Here is a 21,782-nt window from a genome sequence, read left to right as displayed (position 1 = left end):
AGCCCGGACTTAGCATGACTCAGGTATCAGTCATGAGGACATCATGTGACAGGTCAGGAGGCAGGACATGAGTCAGCAGACTCTGACCAAGCAGGGACAAATAGGTACCTGGTCTGTGCACCATTGCATTTGTATAAATAGTAGGGAGTCTGAGGCAGGGAACCTCAGACTTGATCTTCTCGTCGATCCCCCATCTCCTCTGTAGGTAGCTAGCAGCCCTACCTCTCACTGCCCCTTCTAGTCTAGGGAATCTACTTCGTTGCATCATCTCTTGCTGTGTCACTTGGAGTTGCTTCGCCCCTCAGCACCAACCCCATCACCAGTAAGCTTGTCTTTGTTTATCTGGTGGCACAGCTCGTTGGCTGTGACAGATGGCATTCATGAATGAATCTCTCTACAACTGTAGCTCTGGAGCCCCTTCCTCGTATCTATTCTTATTTCAGCTCACGTCACACGGTATGTATACCGAGAAAAAGCCGTCCCAGAATGTGACAACGATCTAAAGCACAAGATGAAATTGCGACCGCTTTAGCGACAAACGAGAAATGATGCATTCCGGTGCAAGTTCTTCCGCACACTGTTGTGGCTCACGATCTAATCTGGTCTATAGGTCCCGTCTCTGAGTACCCAGCGCGAGTACTCAACTCTTCTTGTTCCAGATCAGATAGCGCCCGTTGGCATGCCTCTTTCGTACTCTCTTCGACCTTCTCATTATGATCTCCGAGGCCCTAATCATTTCTGGCGATTACACATGAAGGACATGCAATACTCGAAGGCAGAAACGAAGATACGAACGGCATCAGCGACTCACATGACGGCTCCCAAGCCAAGAACGACCCGACGGTTCACATTCTACCGGGTGGTAGTAGCTTGTACCACCCAAATCCAAAATTGCTAGCGGGGGGTAGCTTTTTTGGCAGGGAAAGCTAGTACGTCACCCAGAAGACCCGTTAACGGGAGCTAGCGTGAGCTCACTTCGGGCTTTAATGCACTTGGTCTTCGCTCGCAGATGCAGATGTCAGTGCTATGTGACCCGAAAGCACCTGTAAAGCAGGATACTGAGCTCCTTATCACACACCTATATGTACATCAATGTAAATAGCATTGTCTGGTTTGAACTCGCGTGAGCTAGCGTGTGTGCACGGGGGAAGTCAGCTCACGCGCGCATAAGTTAGCACACGGGCGCTCCCGCAAGCTCCCGTTCACACACACTCACACCCGTACCCCATGTGTTCTCCCGTGTTCTCGCTTACTCATGCGTCTTGTGTGAGCTGTAGGAGAACGAACCTGTGTACGCACTAGCAAAGCTCGAGATTGATGTTTGAAGAGCACCTGCCGGATTGGGATATGTGGGCACGAGGCCCAGTGCTTCTATTCCCACCACGAAGCACCTCTTACAATTCTCAGTGCGTCTCGCTCTGTGACTCCTACCTCTCTCTCACACCACCATGGCCGCATTGGTAAGTCTCATTGAAGAGTATATAAGCTATTACTTTGTCTTGACATCCATGTGTTTTACTTGCACTCAAACAGGTCGGCTTACCATGAATTGTAGGAGTGACAGGCACCTCAAACCATCGGTATTCTCCTTAGGCATAGTGCTTCCTTACCTTGTGAACGATGTTATATGCGGGTAAGAACCTGACCCTATTGTATGAATGAGTATCCTGTTGCTAATTTGTGTCTGAGATATGGTCTCATAGCATGCTAGAAAGCTTTCTCATCCGAGTCGACCTGTCACGTCTGCGGGTCTTCCTGGCATGCTCAGTTTATCAACTCGGTAACAACATGGATTACAGAGGTGGGGCTCCTCTGACCAACGACTCCTAGTGAACATTGACATTGACAGGGCATGCTAGCATGATTGTCCGCTGCATCTATGCATCGCAGATTCATGGTATGTAAACACATCTTTTCTACTGGTTCTAGCACTGGTATTGACGTCGTGCAGTGTTGTAGCATAGTTCCTATATGTCTCTGATAATGTTATATATCAGATTTCAGCCCTTTCAATCCAGACTGACAAGTGATCGAGAGGAATGGCAGCCGCTCCAGCAGCCGTCTTTTGACCGGACATTAAGCGCTCATTACTTGCAATTTCTCGACTCATTTTTTGCTTGCCCTTCTGGATGCTCTTCTTGCTGACATTCTCAATGCTGCGCCGGCTTCTCAACATTCTACATCTTCCTTGGTCCTGAGACCCTGATCCGCACCATCAGAGCGATACACATCAGCCCACACGACCTCCAGTTACTCCTGCACCCAGCATGCAGCTTACTCTGTCGACCCCACAAGATGCTGCTGCGTTTATCGCAACACTCAGCCAAGGTATACAACTTCATCGGATCAATATACCGTGCATATACTCACCGCCACGATAGGGCTCATACAACCAGCTTCGCACGCATCGTCCAGCCCTCTAGAGCCATCGGCTGCCGTCAATCTCCTCAAAACGTCCAACGAGAGCGCACAGGGGCGCAGCAATCATACGGAGGGAGTAGGGGAGGCACAGGTCTCAGATGTGTTGGCAAGAGGACATGTTACAGACCTTGGTGCGTCGTTATGTGATTGAGCGGTTGCATGATCTTCTATGCGACCGTTCTAACTGAACTGCAACTAATGTGATGGATTGTGCACGACAGATGCGCATTACTGGCCTCAGGGCTGGGCTCTACGGGAGAAGAAGGGGCCTGATGACTTCGAATGGAACGAGAACAAGTGGGTCTGGTCTTCCAACGGGTTTTCAAACCGGAAGGGGGTCCGTACTGAAACACGGATTTGCATGAGAGTTATGAGGTGCCGCAAGTGCGGCCACTGGCTGCGCCCCTTCACCACCAAACCGAAGCGTCTGGAGCAGCTACATCATACACCATGCCTGAACGCACAGTGCAAGGCCATCGGTGCTGTTGACCACATCCAGTGCGACGCAGCCGTATATATCTACGAGGCACAACGCGATGGGCAGCGCTTCAAGGTATGGGAACACTCCGGTATGCATGTGCATGTGCGCCCTCCACGTGAGAAGATGACCCGCTGGGAGGAGTCTGCGGTGGACGAGCAGGTTCTCCGGCGACCCGGAGCCTCTGTTCATCAACTGTGCACCAGTGATGCGACACCAGGCTCTGTGCCTCTTGCCAACATAAACCCTCGTCTTGCAGATCCTCGGGCAGCACGCAACGCTGTCGAAAAGAGCAAGGCTAGGCTGGGCTTGACGTCTGGTGGCTCCAAGGGTGGTCGGGCGGTCCTGAGGGAGCTCGGGGGTCTCAACAACAAGCTTGGCATGCGATTCATCATCGAGTCAAGCTTCAGTGGACCTACATACTTCACCCTGGAGTCGCCGTTCATGCTCGATGTTATCAGAGACAGCGTTCAAGATTGGATCGTTCAGGACGACTCTGGGTCTGATGCCGGCCGTCATGGCTTCTGTACTGATGGCGACCACTCGTTCTTTGCTGGCACGGGCACTCTCTTGGCAACATGTGCATTCAGTACGGTCATACAGCAGTGGGTCCCTGTTCTCTACACATAGATCGACGCACTGGACACCGATCATCATCGCCCCCATTTCCGACGCCTCAACAAGCATATCTTGGACGTTTCTGGGGAGCAATTTGACCCGAAGTACCTCACCACGGTACGGTTCTTTGTCGCTCTTCAGCCGTTCATCTGTTGATGTCCCAGTGCCCTAGATCATGGACTTCTCCCAGGCGCAACGATCTGCACATGCTGAAGAGTTTGTAGATGCCATGATCTCTCGCATCGCAGGCTGGGACCGGCTTTCTGGTGCCGCACAGAAGCTTGAGCGCGCTCGCTTTCTGGAGGATGCTTCCAAGTATCAGCAAGGTTGTCGAGTCCACTTCCAGTGTTCTGTGATGCGTATCAAGAAGGACAAGGCCATTGTACCAGCCCATCTTCAGGACACTTATGAAACGTCCATTAACACTCTCCTCGACACGACATCCGCCGAAGTTTTCACCATGACGATGCAGCGGCTTCGAACTGACTTCCCCACTGTCCTTCAAGAGTGGATCAGCTGGTGGGAGCAAGACCACATCGCTGCCATGATCTTCCCAGCTCTTCAGCAAGGTCCCGACGTCGAGTTTCGGCACTCAGAGATTCCTCAGACATCCAACCCTATTGAGACGCAACATTCTCTCCTCCATCACGCTACGGGGAAGTCACATCAGATTCCGCAAGGAATCGAAGCTCTCTTTGCCCATGTCAATCAACTCAAAGCTCAGTATGACGCTGCGAAGGGTACGCACTTGTCTACCCCTTATTTTAGCATGTGAGCGACTGACAGCATGCACCTGTAGCGGGCCATTACAATCCTTCTGCACCTCGGTCTCGCTCTACTCGGCTCCCATCCATGAGATTCAACGAAAACGATGGGCGGGGCGTGCTCCAGACACTTATGAAGCTCTTGTGCAGGCAGAGCCTGCTCCCTCTTCGCTGCATGATACACATAGTGGAGTACGTGCGTCTTCGTCTGGACCATCTACTGCTCGCCGTGCTCGCTCCCAGTCGAAGCGTCATACGAAGGCATCGTCGAAGGGTGTCGTAAGATCTCAGTCCACCACACAACTCACTCACATACCAAAGGGGAGCGCGAAACCAGCAGAGTCGTTCAGCTGTCCTGATGGAGTGTTTCCCCAGTCGCCCTCAAACGCCATAGCCAGACGATCTCTGCAATCCTATACATGGAACAAGAACTCATGCTTCTATGACACCGTCCTCGAGTTGCTATTCCGTGCGTTTGTTCTGTGGACACCCGAGTCTCGTCAGCGCTTCATCCAGATCCTTGGTGTCGACCACAAGGACTCTCCGGCCATACTCCGCACGATCTTCTTTCATTATCAGACTCGACTAGCTTGGATCTTGGCTCCCTCGAGAGACGTCACCCCACATATCACCTTCGCATCTATACATTGTTCTATACGTCAGGCCATCGAGACGCGCTGGGATATTGTTACACCCTCGAATGGTTATGGATCATCTCTGACTTGGATAACTCTGGCTATACAAGTACGTGTATACCACCAGAAAATGCGACGTACACCCAGTAACCACTACGGATCTTTTTTCATAGGAAATGGACGACGAGCAAGTGTCATCTATGTTTGGTGTTCAGCACGAAGCACTCGCAGTCTGTTCTTCTGGACATATCAGCTACCCATCTCGTTCACCAATCGTCACACGCTTTGCGCTCACGAACCGCGACACGAAAGTGATGAATATCCTACGCTCCGAGGTCAGCCACGATGGGGACTCAACCAGTCTTGCACACTACCTCTCACTCTTCGTACCTACGCGTCCTGGTGGGCAAGACTGGAACAAAGAAGCGTTCATGCACCGTCTTCGTCAACAAGAGTTACTCTGCCCCCACGAAGGATGCGATCTTCCTCTTACAGTCTGTGGTGTGCGTACACTCTGGCCTCAGGTTCTCATGGTCGTTCCGGAGACACGAAACGATACAGCTGCTGCCTACGCATCTAAATCTGCTCATAGCGTCACATTCCCCCTCCACTTCTCCCTATCAACGGCTTCACCTCTCAGTGTCGGCCAAAGCAGCTCATCAATCGGTTCATTCACTAGCAATTCAAGCTTGGTGGACTATCAGATTGTCGGGCAGGTGCTCTTTCATCCCAAGCGTGGCCACTACACTGCACAGGTTGTCCTGGGTGACATGACATATGACTACGACTCTATGCAGGGTGATGGGTTGTTGCACCACGTCGGGTCAGCGACGATGGTAACTACACCTACACGATGTACTGGGATTGTGTTCTATCACCGTAACTCTGGCGAACAGGTGTGGTTTTCCTATTCTGTCAGTTGAGTGTAAACGTACCTAACCAATCCCAGACCACTTTTAGTACAATGTCGTCCATCCAAGCTTCGATCGATGCTTATAATCGTAACCCCATCGGACCGCTAGATGGTGGCGAAGTCTCAGATAGTGATGATCTTCCCAGTGTGCACAAGCTTCTGCAGGAGCCGCACGCCAGTCGGAGACCATCGCATGGTGAGCACCTCTTCGAGAATGGTCTAAGTGCCTTGCTCACATCATCTGCACTCATTTGCTGAAGATACCGTTCAAGAGTTTATTGAAGAGGCAGTCAATGACCCAGACACCAACGGCATGCGTCTCTTACACTCTCGGGAGCCTTCAGACACTTCCATGTCCAGCATTGGTGACTATAACTGTGCAGTGTGCATAACATCCATCCCCCCCATTACAGATGATCCTCGGGATGGACGCATGGTTGTTGGATGCAGCCGATGCGAGAAGTGGTCTCACAAGGACTGTATAGAGGAGCAATTTGGCTTGCCTGACAATATCAATGATCCCAAGGTTCTATGGCTCTGTCCCTACTGTTCAAACGCTCCTATGTGGGATAACTCGATGTACGTGTTGCAGTACCATTTTCGTTTCACGTTGAATCTTATGCATGCACAAAGGCTCTCGCAATGGCTCCTCCTGCAAACTACCAACACTTCTACAATGGACACCATGCTATACTATCCCTGCAGGATAATCGAGATCGAAGAAGCTCAGCCTGAACGACGTGGGCTGTACGTCCGTATTGAATGGTACACAGGCAACAAGTACACTCGCTCAGAGCAGAAACAACCCATCAGGACGTCGATTCCTGCCCATAGATGCGCTCGAGCACTCTCTGAACAGAGGAATGAGTACAAGATGTACGAAATCCCAAGGAATCAGGTCAGGGGAAGAAATGAGGTCGCCACATACGATCAGAGCTGACATGGTATCACCCTCACAGATCGGAAACCTTAGATGGCCTACACGGCTCATAGACGACGCTGCAGCTGCACATCAATACACGAACAAGTTTCTCGAGGATGCCCTAGAGGACGCTTTCCCAGCGGTGCTAGAGACTGTCCTGATGGTCCGGGCATTTCCGCTGGCTGAGGAGTTTTTCACCGAGCTTGTAGATGTCCCACAAAAGGCTCGGGAGCGCGTCGCAGCAAGATTCTGTCTTAAATATCTTATGCCACTCCTACTCGGAGATCGATCTCTCGTCGAACCCCTTGTCTCCCGCCTTACCAAAGAGCTTTCACAGGGCTCGTCAGTGACACATCACGAAGCCGTTTTTTTGGCCACACACCTGGGAAAGCTCCTTCTAAACCTTGTCATTCTACGCTGCTACCTCGACAGGCCACCTGCAGACGATGCTACGATATATGCACTCCTTAGAGGCAGCCATTCGTCCGCCGGCTCCTTCAATGGATACTCAATCACCCGTCATCTCTCAACCTCCGAGGCTGCTCTTGCTGCTACTCAGCAGCTAGATGATGCGGAATTTCGCGATCCTCACCTTTGGCATACTCTCATTGTTGATTCCTCAGATCCCATAGACCATGATCCAGCCTTCGAGTGCGACATCCCTGATCCCATCGCCTATGTACACTCGCTTGATAGAAGCTCGTTCATCTGGCCTGAACCAAGCAGCCCAGGTCTAACCCGCTTTCCTGGGGTCCATAGTCCCACATTGTCAAACCCCCACCACTCTGCTCTTGAAGATAGCGACGGAGCGGAGCCGAAGGGCACTCAGAAACGTTTACGTGGACGCTCCGGAGACTCACAGGAGTCCCTGACTTCAAGAGACCCACCTACCGAAGACAATGAGGTTGCACGGAGGCGAAGCTTACGGGTGCAGAAGAGGAGGAGATTCTAAGATACGCTAGGCTTTTCAGATATTCCCTATACTATAATGCAGTGCTGTAACACTTTTAGACACACGTATGGGTACTACAGAGCCGGTACGCAAAGTTTTGAGCCAAACGGACAAGCTAGAGATGCTCGACAATTAGAACCAGTGGGCATATGGTTGGACGAGAGGTTAGGCGCCGGTAAAACGCGAACAGATAAGGGAGGATGGGGAACAGAACGGGGTTTTCCTATGGTATGTGAAGTGGTTCATATCAACGATATATCACATAAGGAATAATTCAATGAAGTATGGGATGACTGGGAGCCGATGGGTGATGTGGATAATTCAGACAAACCAGGCGCTACTATCAGCCTGTGGATGACTCGGAGATGAGATGTGAAACACAGTTGGAAGATGAGCAATGCTGAGGTACCCAGTGCAAAGTTGAAGGAGGAGGACAAAACTGATAGTATGGCATGCACTCTGGGATGCAGTCGGTACCCAGAGACAAGGTAGAGTTCAAAGGGTCTCGGAATGCCAGAGATGCGGTTGCTGTGCTCAGTTTACATTGCACGAAGTCGTCCTTTGAGCTCAAAGCTTCCTCAAGTTTTCAAAAGCTACAGACCGTGAGTCCCAGTGAGAGTAAGCTAGTGCAAGCTCAGGTAAGTCCACTCAAGGCATCACAAGTCGACACAAGCTAGTGCAAGTTAGGCCCGGTGTTCAAGTTACCTGACATATCATCGAAACACCATCACGATGCTGATTCTCTATAGTAAGGCATTCGTTGCATCAGAATGCCACGATTGCGCACTCAGGTGATTGTGCCAAGCTGTCAACGCATAGCATGCCTGGATAAGCCAGGCAGCAGGCGCTTACAGAGGGAGCACATCATCGTCAGGTTTGTCTAGGTCAAAGCAGTGGCATTATCCCAGAAAGACTCTGTATTCTAATACTTTATCAATAGTACAGTGTGCGAAAAATATACTAAGGCATTTGGCTTTCAGAAAGAGGCTGGAAGCTAGATGTAAGACAATGCGCGCTACGAGGCAGCTGAGTCCAGCAAGCGCCGTTCGGAGACAGGTTGTCACTGCTCTCAACATATACACAGATCTCCTGAACACAATACAGTACCTAGATGATACAAGGAGCTCAAGCAGTGGATGCTCAGTGCACCTAAACGGCGTACTAGCAGGGGAGTTTGAGCGCGTGTCTTGGTGTCCACCAGGGGCGAGCATGCGCGAGGGCCGAGGGCCGAGGGCGCGTAGGCGCCAGGGGACGACGAGGGAGGGTCTGTACCTGATGCAGAGGTGTTGAGCAGCGACAGAGAGTCCAATAGTCAAGGCTATGTGGGAGGAAGGTATGTCAGATTATCGCACGCTAGCACTCACGTGAGTCCCGTGTGTGAGGCTTAATTTGAGGGGGCGCAAGTTAGCAAAGCTCCTAGCACCCGGTAGTTCGCGCACTCTCGAACGACCCGCAGTTCATAATACTCCTTGCCTCTCCTCCAAGCCTGTGCCACGGCGGCGGACTGCGCCAAACACGAACACAGCCCAGGTGATGACGTGAGGAGGAGGAATACTAATCCATACGTAAATCCGTGCTCGCTGAGGGATCAGATGAAAACATCATCAGGCAGTTGGTGTGCCTGACATACCTTGTCGTATGGCACTCTTCTCCCACCCCTTCGGACAATTTTCCTCGGCCAGAACACGAAGCTCCGCGACAAGCGCATTCTCCCCGTTGATGATCAGGTTCCGTCACATCATCAGCTTGATACGTTTCTGCGGAGACGTCAGCATATGCGCATCTCTGCTGATCGACGGGCTACAAGGAAGGATGTACCGGCGTGATGACGATGTGAAACAGGAACAACGTCAGCACGAGACTGAAGGATTCTCCATACATCTCAAGAATGGTCGCCTTGACTGCGACCTGCGCACTTTGCGACCGCCTACTTCAGCACCTCGATCGCCTGCACAAGCTTCGAATAGAATGGGTGCTTCGAGTCAGGAACCGAAGTCAGCGACACGCTCTGCGCATGTTCACAGCACTGAACCACTGCATTCTTGCGCTCCGCAGTCATCTGACCTACCGTCTAAAAGCTGCCTCTGTGACTTTCCGCCGTCCTCGCCATCGGATAGGAAGACCGACTGGTCTTGCATCCCTGCTTCTGTCTCCACCTTGCCATCTTCGTCGGCTGAGGCCGGAGTAGAACGTCGGAGAACGGTCGGAGGCAGTAGGGTCCGGCAGCGAAAAAGAGCGCGATAAGACTCTGGCTGGCTGTCGATAGTGCGGCGGAGAAAACGGCAGGCACTGAGGCAAAGGTGAGACACTGATCTTGTTCAATTTGGGCATCTCTATCGAGTGTCTGCAGGTAGGTGAATGTATCATTGCGTATACCTATTGAGTATTGTGGATGTATCAGTGGTAGCTGTAGGCGACAGGACGGTGCGAAGCCAGAAGCTTGTCTGCACACTGTCCAAGCCCGCACAACACGTAATTACAGAAGTTCAAGGGGTAACATGCCGTCTTTCATTCAGGAACCCAAAGAATAAAGGGAAATACATGTACAGCGTGAACCACCTTGGGGACAAGAATGATGCAATCAACTCGGACGATGAAGACTTGGGTTGGGACAGACTATGCTTGGACGCCGCGGGGAGCCGGAAGCAAGATCATTGAAATCGGCACATCCTCTCGCCCTGATACCCTATCAAATCTCCTTGACCATGCATATATGCGCAGAAGGAAATGCATGTAGACAGAGGCGCTTGCGCAAGGCAAGGCCCAGACAGTGTAGAGTGAAGGACGCACTTGTTCAGGAGGCCTAGGGGCACGTTTCCGTGCTATACATGGAAGCCATCGGGTCGACCGTATCGTAGGACCATGACGCAAGTCTTCCGCTACCCAGATATACGCTTCAGCAACGGAGCCGACTGTTTCAACGTTGAGAGATAGAGCTCGAGAAGATTGCCGCGTGGAGCAGGTGTCGTAGACAACGCATATCGGAAGCGTAAATGGTCCCCCCGGACGGTTTGCGCAAGGCGAACATCAGTGGGCGCTCTGCCTACTCGCCACATGCGCAGCTTCACGACAGACTTTTGCGGCAGGACAGTGCGCAAGCCCAGGACGTCGAATGTATGCGCTCACCATGACTTGTCTTCCGCCCTTGCCCTTTGTCCAAGCTCCACCGAGTGCAGACTGGCCTTCAATCGCTCGCACTGTGCTGAGTTGAGACCCGCACCGGAACCGGGCAATATTCAGAAGCAGTCGCAAGCTCTGAGATGTCGCTCGCTAGTGATGGGCCTATTACGCTTGATCTCATACCGAATGGTCCGGAGATGTCAAAGGACTAAGTGCGCGGAAGGAGGTCACTGACAGGATCAGAAGAAGCAGCTTCTTGGTTGCATAACCTGCATGAAGAGATGCTGCCGCGTCTTGCTTGAGTGATAATAGGTACATGCGCGGCGGGAGGTATGTAGGGTCGCCAGGGAGCGGGCTACTGAGCATGAGGAGTTAGTCGCAAGGAGAATGCACACGTCTGAACTCGCGCTTGCCCATTAGCGCACGGGCCGGGTTCACGGACCGGAGCTGCTCTGCTCGGCGCCAGCATGAAGGGAGCAGCGAGACGAGCTGGACGAGATTCACTGGTCTCTTCTCTCTCTGCTCTGGGACTGAGTCAATGCGCATAACAGTAATACGACAGCTTCATAGCAGCGTCCTTTTTCAGCCATACTGCAGCATACTGTGATGAGCTCCCGGCCCCGTATATCGACATCGCCCGAACAAGGTCGTCGGATGGCATGCAACAGGTTCGCCTATGGTCGTCCTATCATCTCTAGTGAGTGGTCATGCGTGACATACGAGGATACAGCTCCTTCTCGATCTTCCATACTGGCTGCTTGTGTCGCTCGCGCTCATTGATGGAACACGACTAGCGTTCGGGTTTGCACTTACCGCAGCATGCGTCCATAATGCCGCACATCCACGCCGTCCTGATCAACATTCATAGCCACATTTCACGACTCCATCAAGCATGCTTTGGCGCTAGGGGCGGGGTACTGCCCGAGCACGCCCGTTACCGTGTGACTTCTTGGAGAGATCGCAGCTTATCCTCCGTGTTCAACTCCTGCGACTTACGCCCAACGTCTAAGCTGATCAGAATGCGGTGAGGGTTCTCTCGAATCCCCAGGGGAGCATCGAATCTAATCTGTGCAACGCAGGGTGACATTACTACGATCATATAGTCTGGCGGGGCGGAAGAGCCGTACGATGTCTTCGGTCAACCCCGAGGCGCAGGCCATGCAGACAAGCGACAAAGTCGAGCTCCTGGACTCACGAACTGCCGACCCCCCTGTCGCCCACCGGTGTCTCATCAACGACATGTTGCCCACAGAGCTATTGGACATAATCTTTGGGATTCTGAATGATGCCGGCTGGTCGCTGTCAGCATGTACCCTGGTCTGCAAGCTGTGGCGCCATCTCTCTTGCCGCCGTTTCTTCTCTGCCGTCATGGTCAGGGGAGAAAGCGAACGATTCGCTCATTTTTGCGCTACCCACCCTCAGCTTGCGAGCTGCATCCAGGAGCTGCGCTGCCATAGGTTCTCCGTCACTACCCAGCGCTCTCTCAGCGACTTCATCGCCCTCACATCAATACTGCCCTCCCTAACCAACCTACAAACACTCTGTATCACCGGTTCCCACCACAGAGAGCCTTGGCCACTTGCGAACGCGAGACAGCCTCCGGTCCAACTGAAGAAGCTCGTGCTCCATCGGTGCAGTGGCATCTCGTCCATCTTCCCGTTCCTGCTCACCGCGTTCGACGTGCACTGCATGGAGCTCATCGACTTGCAAGACCCCAAGCCTATCTTGCTGGTCGGCCTTCATAGGCAGACGTTCGAGCTCGCTCAGCTAATCATCAACGACAACGTGCGCTCGTCCGTATGGTACGGTCTTTTAGAGCGCGTGCTCAATCCGGGGACCTTGACGGCACCCGCCGTAGGCTGCGGCACCACGGACGACCTTCGGGAGCTGTGCACCTTTCTATCCTCCGCAGTTGCTCCGAACCTCCAGAACATCAGTGATGTCGTCGACCCTTCCAGGATAGGGGAGTGAGCGGCACAGCCACGTCCGCGCGCACAGCCCTGATTCATATATTTACTTTCTACCTTCCGCTCGCACGACAGGTCAAACGTTCGCAGGCTTCGGGTCCGCGCTGGCGAGATGTTGCGTGCTCGAGTACCTCTCTATCGGCGTCAAGGACAACGGCAGCGTCCGCGCCTCCAGAACGACCTTCTTCGCACCCGTCCTTGCACCAATTAGCGCGCAGCGCTCGCCCCCACCTCTCCGTGCGATCTGCATTCGTCTGTGGACGAGGATACCTGTCAAGTATCTGGCATTGGACGACCCGCTCTCTCCCGCGCGGTCGCTGGACTTCGACAGCCTGGATGAGCTGCTCTCCGCTCCGGCCGGGATCTTTGCTCGTCTCGAGAGCATCACGCTGGAGATCGTGACGGACAACTGGGGGTTGGGGGTGCAGCCAGAGGTCACACTGCACAAGGGGTTGCTTCGTCGAATCCGAGACGCTGGCTTGCTAAAATCCGTGCACAGCCCCCGGGCTGATTGGTACTCGGGGAACGGTGAGTGGTCAAAACATAGGAGGATGCCTCACGTGTGTACGCTGACCGGCGTAAGTGATGGTGATCAGTGGAAGTATTCGTTCCGCATAGCTCGTGTCGAACGGCCCACAAGTGAGCATTTCGGACCTCAGCCCGCACGTCCTGGGCGATCAGACGACTCGTTCATTCTGACGTTCCCTTGGCTTGGATTGAGGTGTGTGGCGGCCATTGCACCGATGGGAGAATAGTTGGTTGCGATTAATACCAGCCAGGCTGTCGGAGATGCAGTCGGTGTAGAATGTAGGATCAGGTCCCCTATCATCAGCTGGCGCCACATGCGCTGCACGCTATAGTTTCTACATAGACGATGTACGATTCTTCGGCAGTACCCGTCGATTTCAAGGAGGATGCAATAATCTACAGTGAGGTGACTGATAGACATAGCGATCCTTCCCTCGCTGTGTCATTAACTGCCAGATATGAGCGAGCCGATCGTGTTCTCCGACATACCTAGCAATGCCAGATACATGGCATGGTCTCCAAATACATGACATGGTCTCCAAATACATGACATGGTCTCCAAATACATGGCATGGTCTCCAAATACATGACATGGCCTCCAAATACATGGAATAATCGGTGAGTACATTACAGTACCATGCCAACACACCTTGTGACGCGATCGTTCAAACATGGCGCTGGACGGCAGATTCTCGCTGAACATCAAGGGCCTCCGGTACAAGACCGTCTGGGTCGAGTACCCGCTCTGCAAAAAGGTCGGCGCGACTCCGCAGAGAAACGCCGTGATGGCACCCCGCTGTACACCCTGCCCGTCATCCACGACCCAAGCACAGGCGCGAGCGTGTCCGATTCCGCCGCGATCGTGCGCTACCTCCACAAGACCGTGACGCACCCCGATATCCCCATGCTCATCCCGCCGCACTTGGATGGGCTGAACGCCGCGCTCGAGGGCGCGTTCTGGTCGGTGCTCGAGCCAGGATATGGGTACACCATCTGCGCCGCAATGTACGCCGCACTCCTGGAGAGAAGGCAGTCATTCTTCCGTCAGAGGTGGGACAAGATTTCGTGATTTCCCCGATTATCCCGTCATGAGCAATTCCAGGCACCTGCATGCCAGCAAGAATGGAGTTGATTGGTGGCGGCTCAGGTGGTGACTAGCGGATACTGGCAACCACAGACTCAGCAGAGCCCGTACGTCAGCCTTTGAGCATGTATAGAAGACGGCATTAAGGGACCCACTGGAATATCCGCATGCCGTTTTTGCTGCCATGCTTGGAGGACTGCCCAAACCGCAGCTTGAAGATCTAAGTAGAACTTGGCGTCTCGATTTGCGCTTGCCCATCGCTCGGCACGGGGATACGGGCCGGATCACTGGGTCCATACTTGCCTGGCGCCAGCTTGGCAGACGAGCCCTGAACGAGGCTCACTGGTCCGACTCTGCTCTCCCTTGATCCGTGCATGTCTCTCCTGCTCTGGTGCCACGCCATTGTGTCTGCCATCAATATGAGAGTTTCAAGTTACCGCCATGCTTCAGGCCTCGCTGCGGCGCCCTGCAATGGACCCAAGTTCCCGGTCCCGCACATTGACATCGCCCGAACAAGGTCATCGATGGTATGCAATCAGTGCGCCTATGGTCGTCCTGTCATCTACAAATGAGTAGCCATGCGCAACAGGCAATGCTAAAACCCCTGAGCCCTCCCGATCCTCCATCTTAGCTTTTTGTGTTGTGTCGCTCGCGCTCATCGATGGAACACGACTGGACTAAGTACTCACCGGTCTCATTCGCTTGCAGGCTCAAGTTGCTATGCGCAGCATGCGTCCACAGCCCGAGGCAGCTTTTCCACTTCTATACCCGTTACGGGTTGCACGTCTCAAGCGCTGTTCAACTCAGGTACGACGTACGTGTCCAATGATGCTCATGTTCGCCAAGACGAATCCAACTTCCCCACGGACCGCAATGTCGGTCACAGCGCTTCTCCTTCCCGCACATTCACGCCGTCACGATTAACAGTTTTAGCCATATCTTACGACTCTGGTGCGTTGATGTGTGCATCCGAGTCTGCCACCGACGCCGTCGCGCTCTACTAGATGCTCGGCTAGACGTGGTGGCGGATACCCCACTTCACGCAGGTCGAGCTTCGAGGCCGCCATGTTCATGGGCGGAGAGGGGAGGACGTTCATGTTGCACTCTGCAGGTACGTTTTCAGATGCGCATTCGATTTACAAGCCCATGGAGAAGGCGTTCTGACGCTGTATGCCGACAGTAGGCTCGCGTGCTGGTGAGCTCTGCCTCCCGACGTTGGCACCCTCCACGTCCTACGCTATCTCTCCGTGCTACCAGGACGGCTCACAGGACACACCTGCTCGCTTGAGGAACCTTCGCTCTCCCATCTTGGCACACCGCATGGCCCGCATCTCGCCTGAGAACTTTGCACTCATGTCATCCACGTCTGTGGTCCCCATCATATCAAATCCTCAGCCATCGCGGGTCACCCAGAGGTCGCTTTCGGAAGGCAAGACAGACAGCGGATGTATCTCGCCGTGTGCCGAGATGCCGTCACGAGCACGATCAACGGTCGTGTCGTGAGGGCAGAGCTGTTCGGTTCGTCGTCGCCGTTTTTCCTGTTTGTCGGTCGTAGATAGCCTAGGACTGCCCCTGACCCCGTCCAAGGGCTCTCGACGTTTACCACACTGTTTTTCTGCCGTCTATATCCTGCTATGGTACAGAGTCCCCGCGTAAGTAGGATGTGATGGCCCCCGAGAAAGCCGACCTCCCGCTGCTGTTTGATAAGTTCTATGGAGCCTTTCACAAAATAGACGTGATCGGGTGGCTTATAGGGGGTGCAGGGTTGGCGCCTGTACACGAACATCCTCGGCATTCATGTCTTGGCCTTGCTGTCATGTTGGAACCGTCTACTGAAAAATACCCACTTGTTCTGGGTATATACGGCTTTACCAGCACTTATACTTATCACGGAGGGAGTCGTCTCTCGTCTCACCACTCATATATCTCCGATCACTAGCTATACTATAGTGAGCCTCGCTTGTCTGACTCCTTGCCTGCTTCAACATGTACATCTGCGCTTGGCATAAATCCTGCTGGTGAATGGAATACACTCGAGAATCAGCATGGGGGACAGCTTATTTTGCACTACTAGTCAGTGTCGCCACCAGGAGTAAGTAATAATAGTCGGCGTCGAGGTCCTGCTCCGCAGCATCCAACGTATGCAGTCATTGATAGACCAAGGACCTCACGAATAAATACAACTTCCTGACTAGAAACTATTTGGCGAGCAGTCTACCCTGTTATATCCGAATACAGAGGCAAGAGTCAATGTCCTCTATTATCACGAAAATTCACTGGTTTGCTACTCCCTCAATGTCTGAGACGGAGTAGATTCGTCAGCTCTCTCTCCATTGTCCCCATCACCAGAGTCCTCCATGAAGTAATCTTCGGCGGCGATTGACACTCCGAGGGACCCAACGAATCGCTCGAGTACCAGGGACCTGTCAAGGTGCAACGATGAAATCTGTGAAGAGGGTATCGATCCCACACCCCGGAGGCTCGCAGACTGCAGGTGGAGGAGGAAGCGTGACACAAGGATGGCAGGTAGCCTGCGTTGTTGGATGTATGTGCGAAGGGTCAGAGGACATGGGATCGAGTGAAAGTTGAATAGGCACACATACGGGGTTGTGAAGAGCGATATTACGCTTACATGTTGTGGTACGTCTACAGCTATCTGTGGCACCCCCAGTCAAACGTTGTGCTGATTAAGTGACAGAATGTGAATTTACCGAAAGCAGTGTGAGAGTGAGATGTAGGGAATCCAGCACAGTAAGGATGCTGAGTGATGAGGGGGTAAAATATGATCTGCTCCAGAACTGCACCACTCACAGGAAATAGATGGTCCCTGCGTAGATAATTTTAGCATTCTACGCCTTAGCCGACACAATAACCACTCAGTACACACCATCCATCAGAAAGACGCTAGTTATCGAGCCCTTAAGAATGCCCCCACGGGAAGTTGGGAATCGGAGACCTAATGTGAACCATGTGACACCTATGGCGAGGAAATCTACTGCAATCAGGCATGACCGACAAATAATGACGGCTAAAGAAGTCTGTAAGATGACGGAGCTTTGATGCTAACTTGAAATTCACTTTACACCTAGAATATGTAGGTTGGGCTTTAGCGGATGGTCTCAATGGACGCTCTCTGAGAAAGTCACTTTCGGTAGAGATCAATGGGTACATTGTCAATCTGTATGCATCCCAAGATTGGGATTTTCTCGCCGGTAAAGCCGAATCGGATTGTAGCCTATCCATGGGTCAGCGTTCAAGAATGGGTAGGAACTTGCCGTGATGAAATCTCACAAAGTTGATTCCGAAAGGCACGAAGGATAGAAAAGCGGTGACAGCACACAGAGTGAAGCTCCTCCTGAGTGCATAGACACGAATGGCTGTGAAAGCTAGGTAGTCAAAGGTTCAATATGTGCTGGTGGATATCATTGGATATAGGATGCGCACCTCCCTGAACTATGAAAAGCAGGATTTGAACGGTAGCACTACCCTTTACAGATCGAGCACAGCTGCATAAACACCATTGATTGTAGTGTTGTGCGGAGAGTTAATCAATTGCTTTACCTCTGGCGAAGTCAAGACATATGAGGATTTATTCTATACTAGCAAGAGCGAAGCACATACCTCGTTGGAAATGTTCAAACCAGTTGCGAGTCCCCAGACCAAAACAAGCATAGTCATGTACTTGTTGAGCCAGAACAAGATCACCGCCCCTGTAATCTTCCGTCCCCAGAAACACCGTATTTCTTCACCAGTCGTGATTATTGTGTCGTATAAGAATACCGCTGCGGGATATATCGGTGAATGATTCAGCGGTGATCCTCAGGGGCACTCAAGTAGTATGCTGCAGCTCAGTAAGGCTCCTACCTGCTGCCGCGACACTACAATAGGTTGCTATCATGCTATGCGGTCAGGAAATTCAGCGCCCACATTGTCGGGTTGAAACATGAGGATGGGTCACCTACATGCCAGAATAGTCGGCAGCCAACTGTCCTGTCTGTGAAGAAGCCATAGTCTCTTCTCATGTTGAGGAGAAGCAGTTATATGCATTTCTGGTCGCTTGTAGGATATGCCCTCCACCACAACTCAGATGGCACTCCGTGATCGGATCCTTGTATCTCTCGATGGTCAGATATCGCGGAGACTTGGTGAATGCCACATCTCCGCTGTGCAAACCGCTCCTGTCCAAGCGACGTCGTATACAGACATGACACATCTGTTGACTATTCCATCCTGAAGCTCACCTCAACCCCCATGACGTTCCTCCCGGATGATGGCATGGAAGCCGCTCTGGGCACTTCAGCACCCGACAGCATTGGTCTGACCCCTTGCACTGCGGTCATTGTACGCGGAGATGGACATTGGAAGACACATCTTCGGTCTCAGCGGTGATGAGTGATCCTCCAGGCCGTCCCGCCGTTGGGACCGATATCTGCGGGGTGTTGCGGCGAGCAGTCAGCTAGGATCAACATAGACTACACAGAATTTCTCCTAATTCCAGCATGGGCCAATGTTAGCAAGGAAGATCCTGGGCTCACCAGCGGTAGTAGAGGGAAGGATAGTTAGATGCATGATTATCTCTGATGAGCTGTCACTGAGAACCTACGGCAAGTACGCATACATACGGGCGTTGAGGAGTTGCTGAGACGAGACTCTTGTGTATAAGAGATCCGAGGACTTGAGCTAGAACGACATCGCAGTCTGCGCTCAAACCGAAGCAGAGCGAAGAAGGCACAATGTACATGATCATACATGAAAGATAGGGCACAGCACCAGTAACCAAGCGTACAGGTAAGGCGGCGGCAGAGATGCAGAGGCGTGTGCGCCCGCGAATATCATTGAGCAAAAGAAGTACTACAACAGAAAAACTCGGAAACGAACGCGCACGAGTAACGTAGCGGTGCACAGAGGCGATGCCGCAATGTCCGACGGAAGATACAAGTGACGACGGCACGGAACGTTCAGTCGTTCTTCATCGCCTCCTCGTATTTCTCCTTCACACACTCACTTCACGCAAAATCTGTCCCCAAGAGTCCCAACGATCCGATATCGCGGCAACAATCCTGGGAGGTCGAGTCAGTATGGCTCTCACGACAAACCGGATACAATGGCTGCCTTCTGATAGAGTTCTTCCGCACGCCCCGGTCACTAACGTTTGGCTCAAGCCCTCAAGGCCGCTATACAGACGCATGATCAGCACCCATCGCACAATGCTTCGCATCCCTAAACAGAACACGAACACTCATTTCTGGTTCTCAGTCCGACAACACTCGTTACTGAGACACACCTACTGCCAGATGATCGTCTCAGGTCTGGTAGCCCATCGCTGCCGGATGACACAATGATAGACGTAGTTGTGGACACAGCGCGAACAGCGACAGGGGAGGGAACAATTACAAGAGCAGGAACAACAGACGTCGGCGAAACCCTCTCGCCACGATCTCTGCACCAAACACTCACCCTGACAAACGTCTGCCCACCTCCGGACAGCGTCCGCTTCCCGCCGTCTTCCCCGTGCGATAGAGCTATGAGTTGGCCTCGCGACCCGGACCCGTCTACTGGAGCGCAGGGATGGGAAGTGTGCTCGTGGACTGGCGACAAAGATGTTGTACTTGGGCTTTTGGATGGTCTGCAGCGACTTGAGTGAGTGAGCCTGAGAGCTTGGAGACGACAGAGGCAGCTTTGTTGGACGTGTGTAAGGCACGACCCAGAAGACCGTCAGCGGAGCACAACGGGCACTCAGAACGTTCGAGTCGACTCACGCCTTCGTTTGAGGAACAAGCGTATATCGGCCTCAGAAACGGCTTCGCCTTGCACGAAAGATTGTAGCGAGGGCGAGATCGTGAACAACGGAGGCGAGGCACGCATATATGCGCTCGATGCTGCGAATGCGAAAACCGCACGTAGATCTAACGCTCTCGAGGAAAAGGGGAGCATGGGGTCAAGTGAGAAGACGTACTTGTCGATCAATTCTGCCTGCCCGCTCGATACGTAGACGCCCTTCTGCTTCGTCTGAAAGAGAATCGTTCGCTCGTTTTGCGTGGGCTGGGAGTCGTCGATAAACAGGTCGGTGTTGTCGTAGTGGTCGGAAACATGGCACCGCTAGCAAGAGATACGCGTCAGCATTGCACCTTTACGGAGGAGTAGTTGACGCGAGAGAAGCGTCTCCGGCGGTCACGCGCTGCATGCGCGCAGAAAGGAGGCCATGTACGGAGTGCACATCGTCTGTTCCAGTGCGGGGCACGGGATGCGCACCACAAGCTGCCAGAGCCGCAGCTCCGCAGCATGCACGTCTCAGCAACGGATGTCCGAAACAGCAAGTGCACGTACTCAGCACATAAGAAGACGGTGTACTCACCTCTTTCGTAGCTTCTCCTTCTGCCTGCCGTCGGTCTCAGCAGGTGGCAACAGCGGAAGTTGACGGCTTTCGGTCGTGGTCACCCTCTACGGGGAGAGAGACTTGCTGGACGATGCTGGGACGTTGGAGGCGAGGGGAAGATGGAGGTTGCTGGAGAGAGAGCTGGAGGAGTCGTCACCGACCATCGGGGAGCGACGTGGTGGCGGCGGCCCGGCATGGCGACCGGCATGGGCCGGATTCCCAGGCCATAGATCCGCGGCTGTTCCCAGCGCGCGCATCTGGCGTGCAGCTCAGTAGACGACACTCACTGCTATCTGCTCTCCCTTTCCCCGTGCTTGTCTCTCCTGCTCTAGGACCATACATCAGCACTACGAGAATGTAGCACCATCCTACCTGCGGCCTAGCGGCCGGCATCGGGATCCTTGTCCCGCAAATCGACATCGCACGAACAAGGTCGTCGGATGGCATACACTTTGTCTGCCTATTATGGTGGTCCCATCTCCAGGTGAGTAGCAATGCACGATAAGCGACGACACACTCCTCTTCCCGATCTCTCTTACGGGCTCCTTGTCTCGCTCGCGCTCACGGATGAAACACCACTCGCGTTTGCGCTATGCGCTCACCGGTCACCCTTTCATGCGGGTTCAAGTCGAAAGGCGTGGCATACCATCCGAAGTAGCTCTTGAGCCTTTCACCCCGCCGCTAAAGGCAAGTTCCTTAGAGCCAACCTAGGTGTGACGTATGTAGTTATCTAATGATGCTCATGCTCCTGCACACGGAATCTAGCTCTTCCCGCGGACCGTGCGACGTCCGCCACCGAGTATTCATTGAACAGGGTATATCTGGCCACTCGTCCCCCAGCAATCGTCATAGCGACGTCCTTGGCAGCATCTGGTGCATCAACCCACTCGTCAACCTCCTTCCGTTACGCTCTGGATGATTGGAGAGACGTGGTGGCGAATATCGTGTGCTTGATCAAGATCGAGCTGTGAGGCCGCCATTTCCATAGGTGGAGAGGGGCTCGG

General features: G+C 53.1%; 5 protein-coding genes across 5 annotated transcripts; 3 read left to right on the top strand and 2 right to left on the bottom strand.

The window, feature by feature from the left end:
- Positions 1–2,267: 2,267 nt before the first annotated feature.
- DICSQDRAFT_127071 (uncharacterized protein) lies at positions 2,268–6,663 on the top strand (the record flags this gene model as incomplete). The annotated part of the gene is made up of 16 exons (XM_007365743.1): positions 2,268–2,328; positions 2,382–2,552; positions 2,643–2,758; positions 2,888–2,990; positions 3,159–3,508; positions 3,530–3,634; positions 3,690–4,288; positions 4,317–4,473; positions 4,945–5,025; positions 5,090–5,251; positions 5,441–5,812; positions 5,866–6,025; positions 6,090–6,194; positions 6,243–6,408; positions 6,535–6,576; positions 6,603–6,663. The coding sequence occupies 16 exons, from the start codon at positions 2,268–2,270 to the stop codon at positions 6,661–6,663; spliced, it is 2,811 nt and encodes a 936-aa protein (XP_007365805.1).
- Positions 6,664–11,640: 4,977 nt separating this feature from the next.
- DICSQDRAFT_180669 (uncharacterized protein) lies at positions 11,641–14,387 on the top strand (the record flags this gene model as incomplete). Its single annotated transcript, XM_007365742.1, has 4 exons — positions 11,641–11,847; positions 11,903–12,759; positions 12,866–13,318; positions 14,026–14,387. Exons 1-4 carry the CDS (start codon positions 11,654–11,656, stop codon positions 14,385–14,387), a joined length of 1,866 nt encoding a protein of 621 aa, XP_007365804.1. The 5' UTR covers positions 11,641–11,653.
- A 1,029-nt stretch (positions 14,388–15,416) lies between these two features.
- Positions 15,417–16,388, top strand: DICSQDRAFT_155147 (uncharacterized protein). Its single transcript, XM_007365741.1, has 2 exons — positions 15,417–15,513; positions 15,583–16,388. The coding sequence occupies exons 1-2, from the start codon at positions 15,468–15,470 to the stop codon at positions 15,903–15,905; spliced, it is 369 nt and encodes a 122-aa protein (XP_007365803.1). The 5' UTR covers positions 15,417–15,467; the 3' UTR covers positions 15,906–16,388.
- Positions 16,389–18,047: 1,659 nt separating this feature from the next.
- DICSQDRAFT_35794 (uncharacterized protein) lies at positions 18,048–18,209 on the bottom strand (the record flags this gene model as incomplete). Its single annotated transcript, XM_007365740.1, has 1 exon — positions 18,048–18,209. A coding segment is annotated over one exon (162 nt), but the record flags the coding sequence as incomplete, so codon positions are not given.
- A 988-nt stretch (positions 18,210–19,197) lies between these two features.
- DICSQDRAFT_136573 (uncharacterized protein) lies at positions 19,198–20,877 on the bottom strand. Its single transcript, XM_007365739.1, has 5 exons — positions 20,758–20,877; positions 20,162–20,501; positions 19,860–20,079; positions 19,515–19,576; positions 19,198–19,462 (listed from the first exon to the last, which is right to left on the bottom strand). Exons 2-3 carry the CDS (start codon positions 20,334–20,336, stop codon positions 19,955–19,957), a joined length of 300 nt encoding a protein of 99 aa, XP_007365801.1. The 5' UTR covers positions 20,337–20,501; positions 20,758–20,877; the 3' UTR covers positions 19,198–19,462; positions 19,515–19,576; positions 19,860–19,954.
- Between the last annotated feature and the right edge of the window lie 905 nt (positions 20,878–21,782).

Source organism: Dichomitus squalens (genome assembly GCF_000275845.1).
Source record: "Dichomitus squalens LYAD-421 SS1 unplaced genomic scaffold DICSQscaffold_14, whole genome shotgun sequence".
Taxonomy (NCBI): Eukaryota; Fungi; Basidiomycota; class Agaricomycetes; order Polyporales; family Polyporaceae; genus Dichomitus; species Dichomitus squalens.
This window is presented reverse-complemented; position numbering and strand designations above follow the sequence as displayed.

What these genes read in the sequence shown, in the direction of transcription:
- DICSQDRAFT_155147 (XM_007365741.1), top strand. Translation starts at nt 15,468, where the DNA reads ATGTTCATGGGCGGAGAGGGGAGGACGTTCATGTTGCACTCTGCAG. An exon ending in GTTCATGTTGCACTCTGCAG is followed by an intron (nt 15,514 to 15,582) that starts GTACGTTTTCAG and finishes GTATGCCGACAG; the next exon opens with TAGGCTCGCGTGCTGGTGAG.
- DICSQDRAFT_136573 (XM_007365739.1), bottom strand. Translation starts at nt 20,336, where the DNA reads ATGCTCCCCTTTTCCTCGAGAGCGTTAGATCTACGTGCGGTTTTCGCA. An exon ending in CTTGTTCCTCAAACGAAGGC is followed by an intron (nt 20,080 to 20,161) that starts GTGAGTCGACTC and finishes CGTCCAACAAAG; the next exon opens with CTGCCTCTGTCGTCTCCAAG.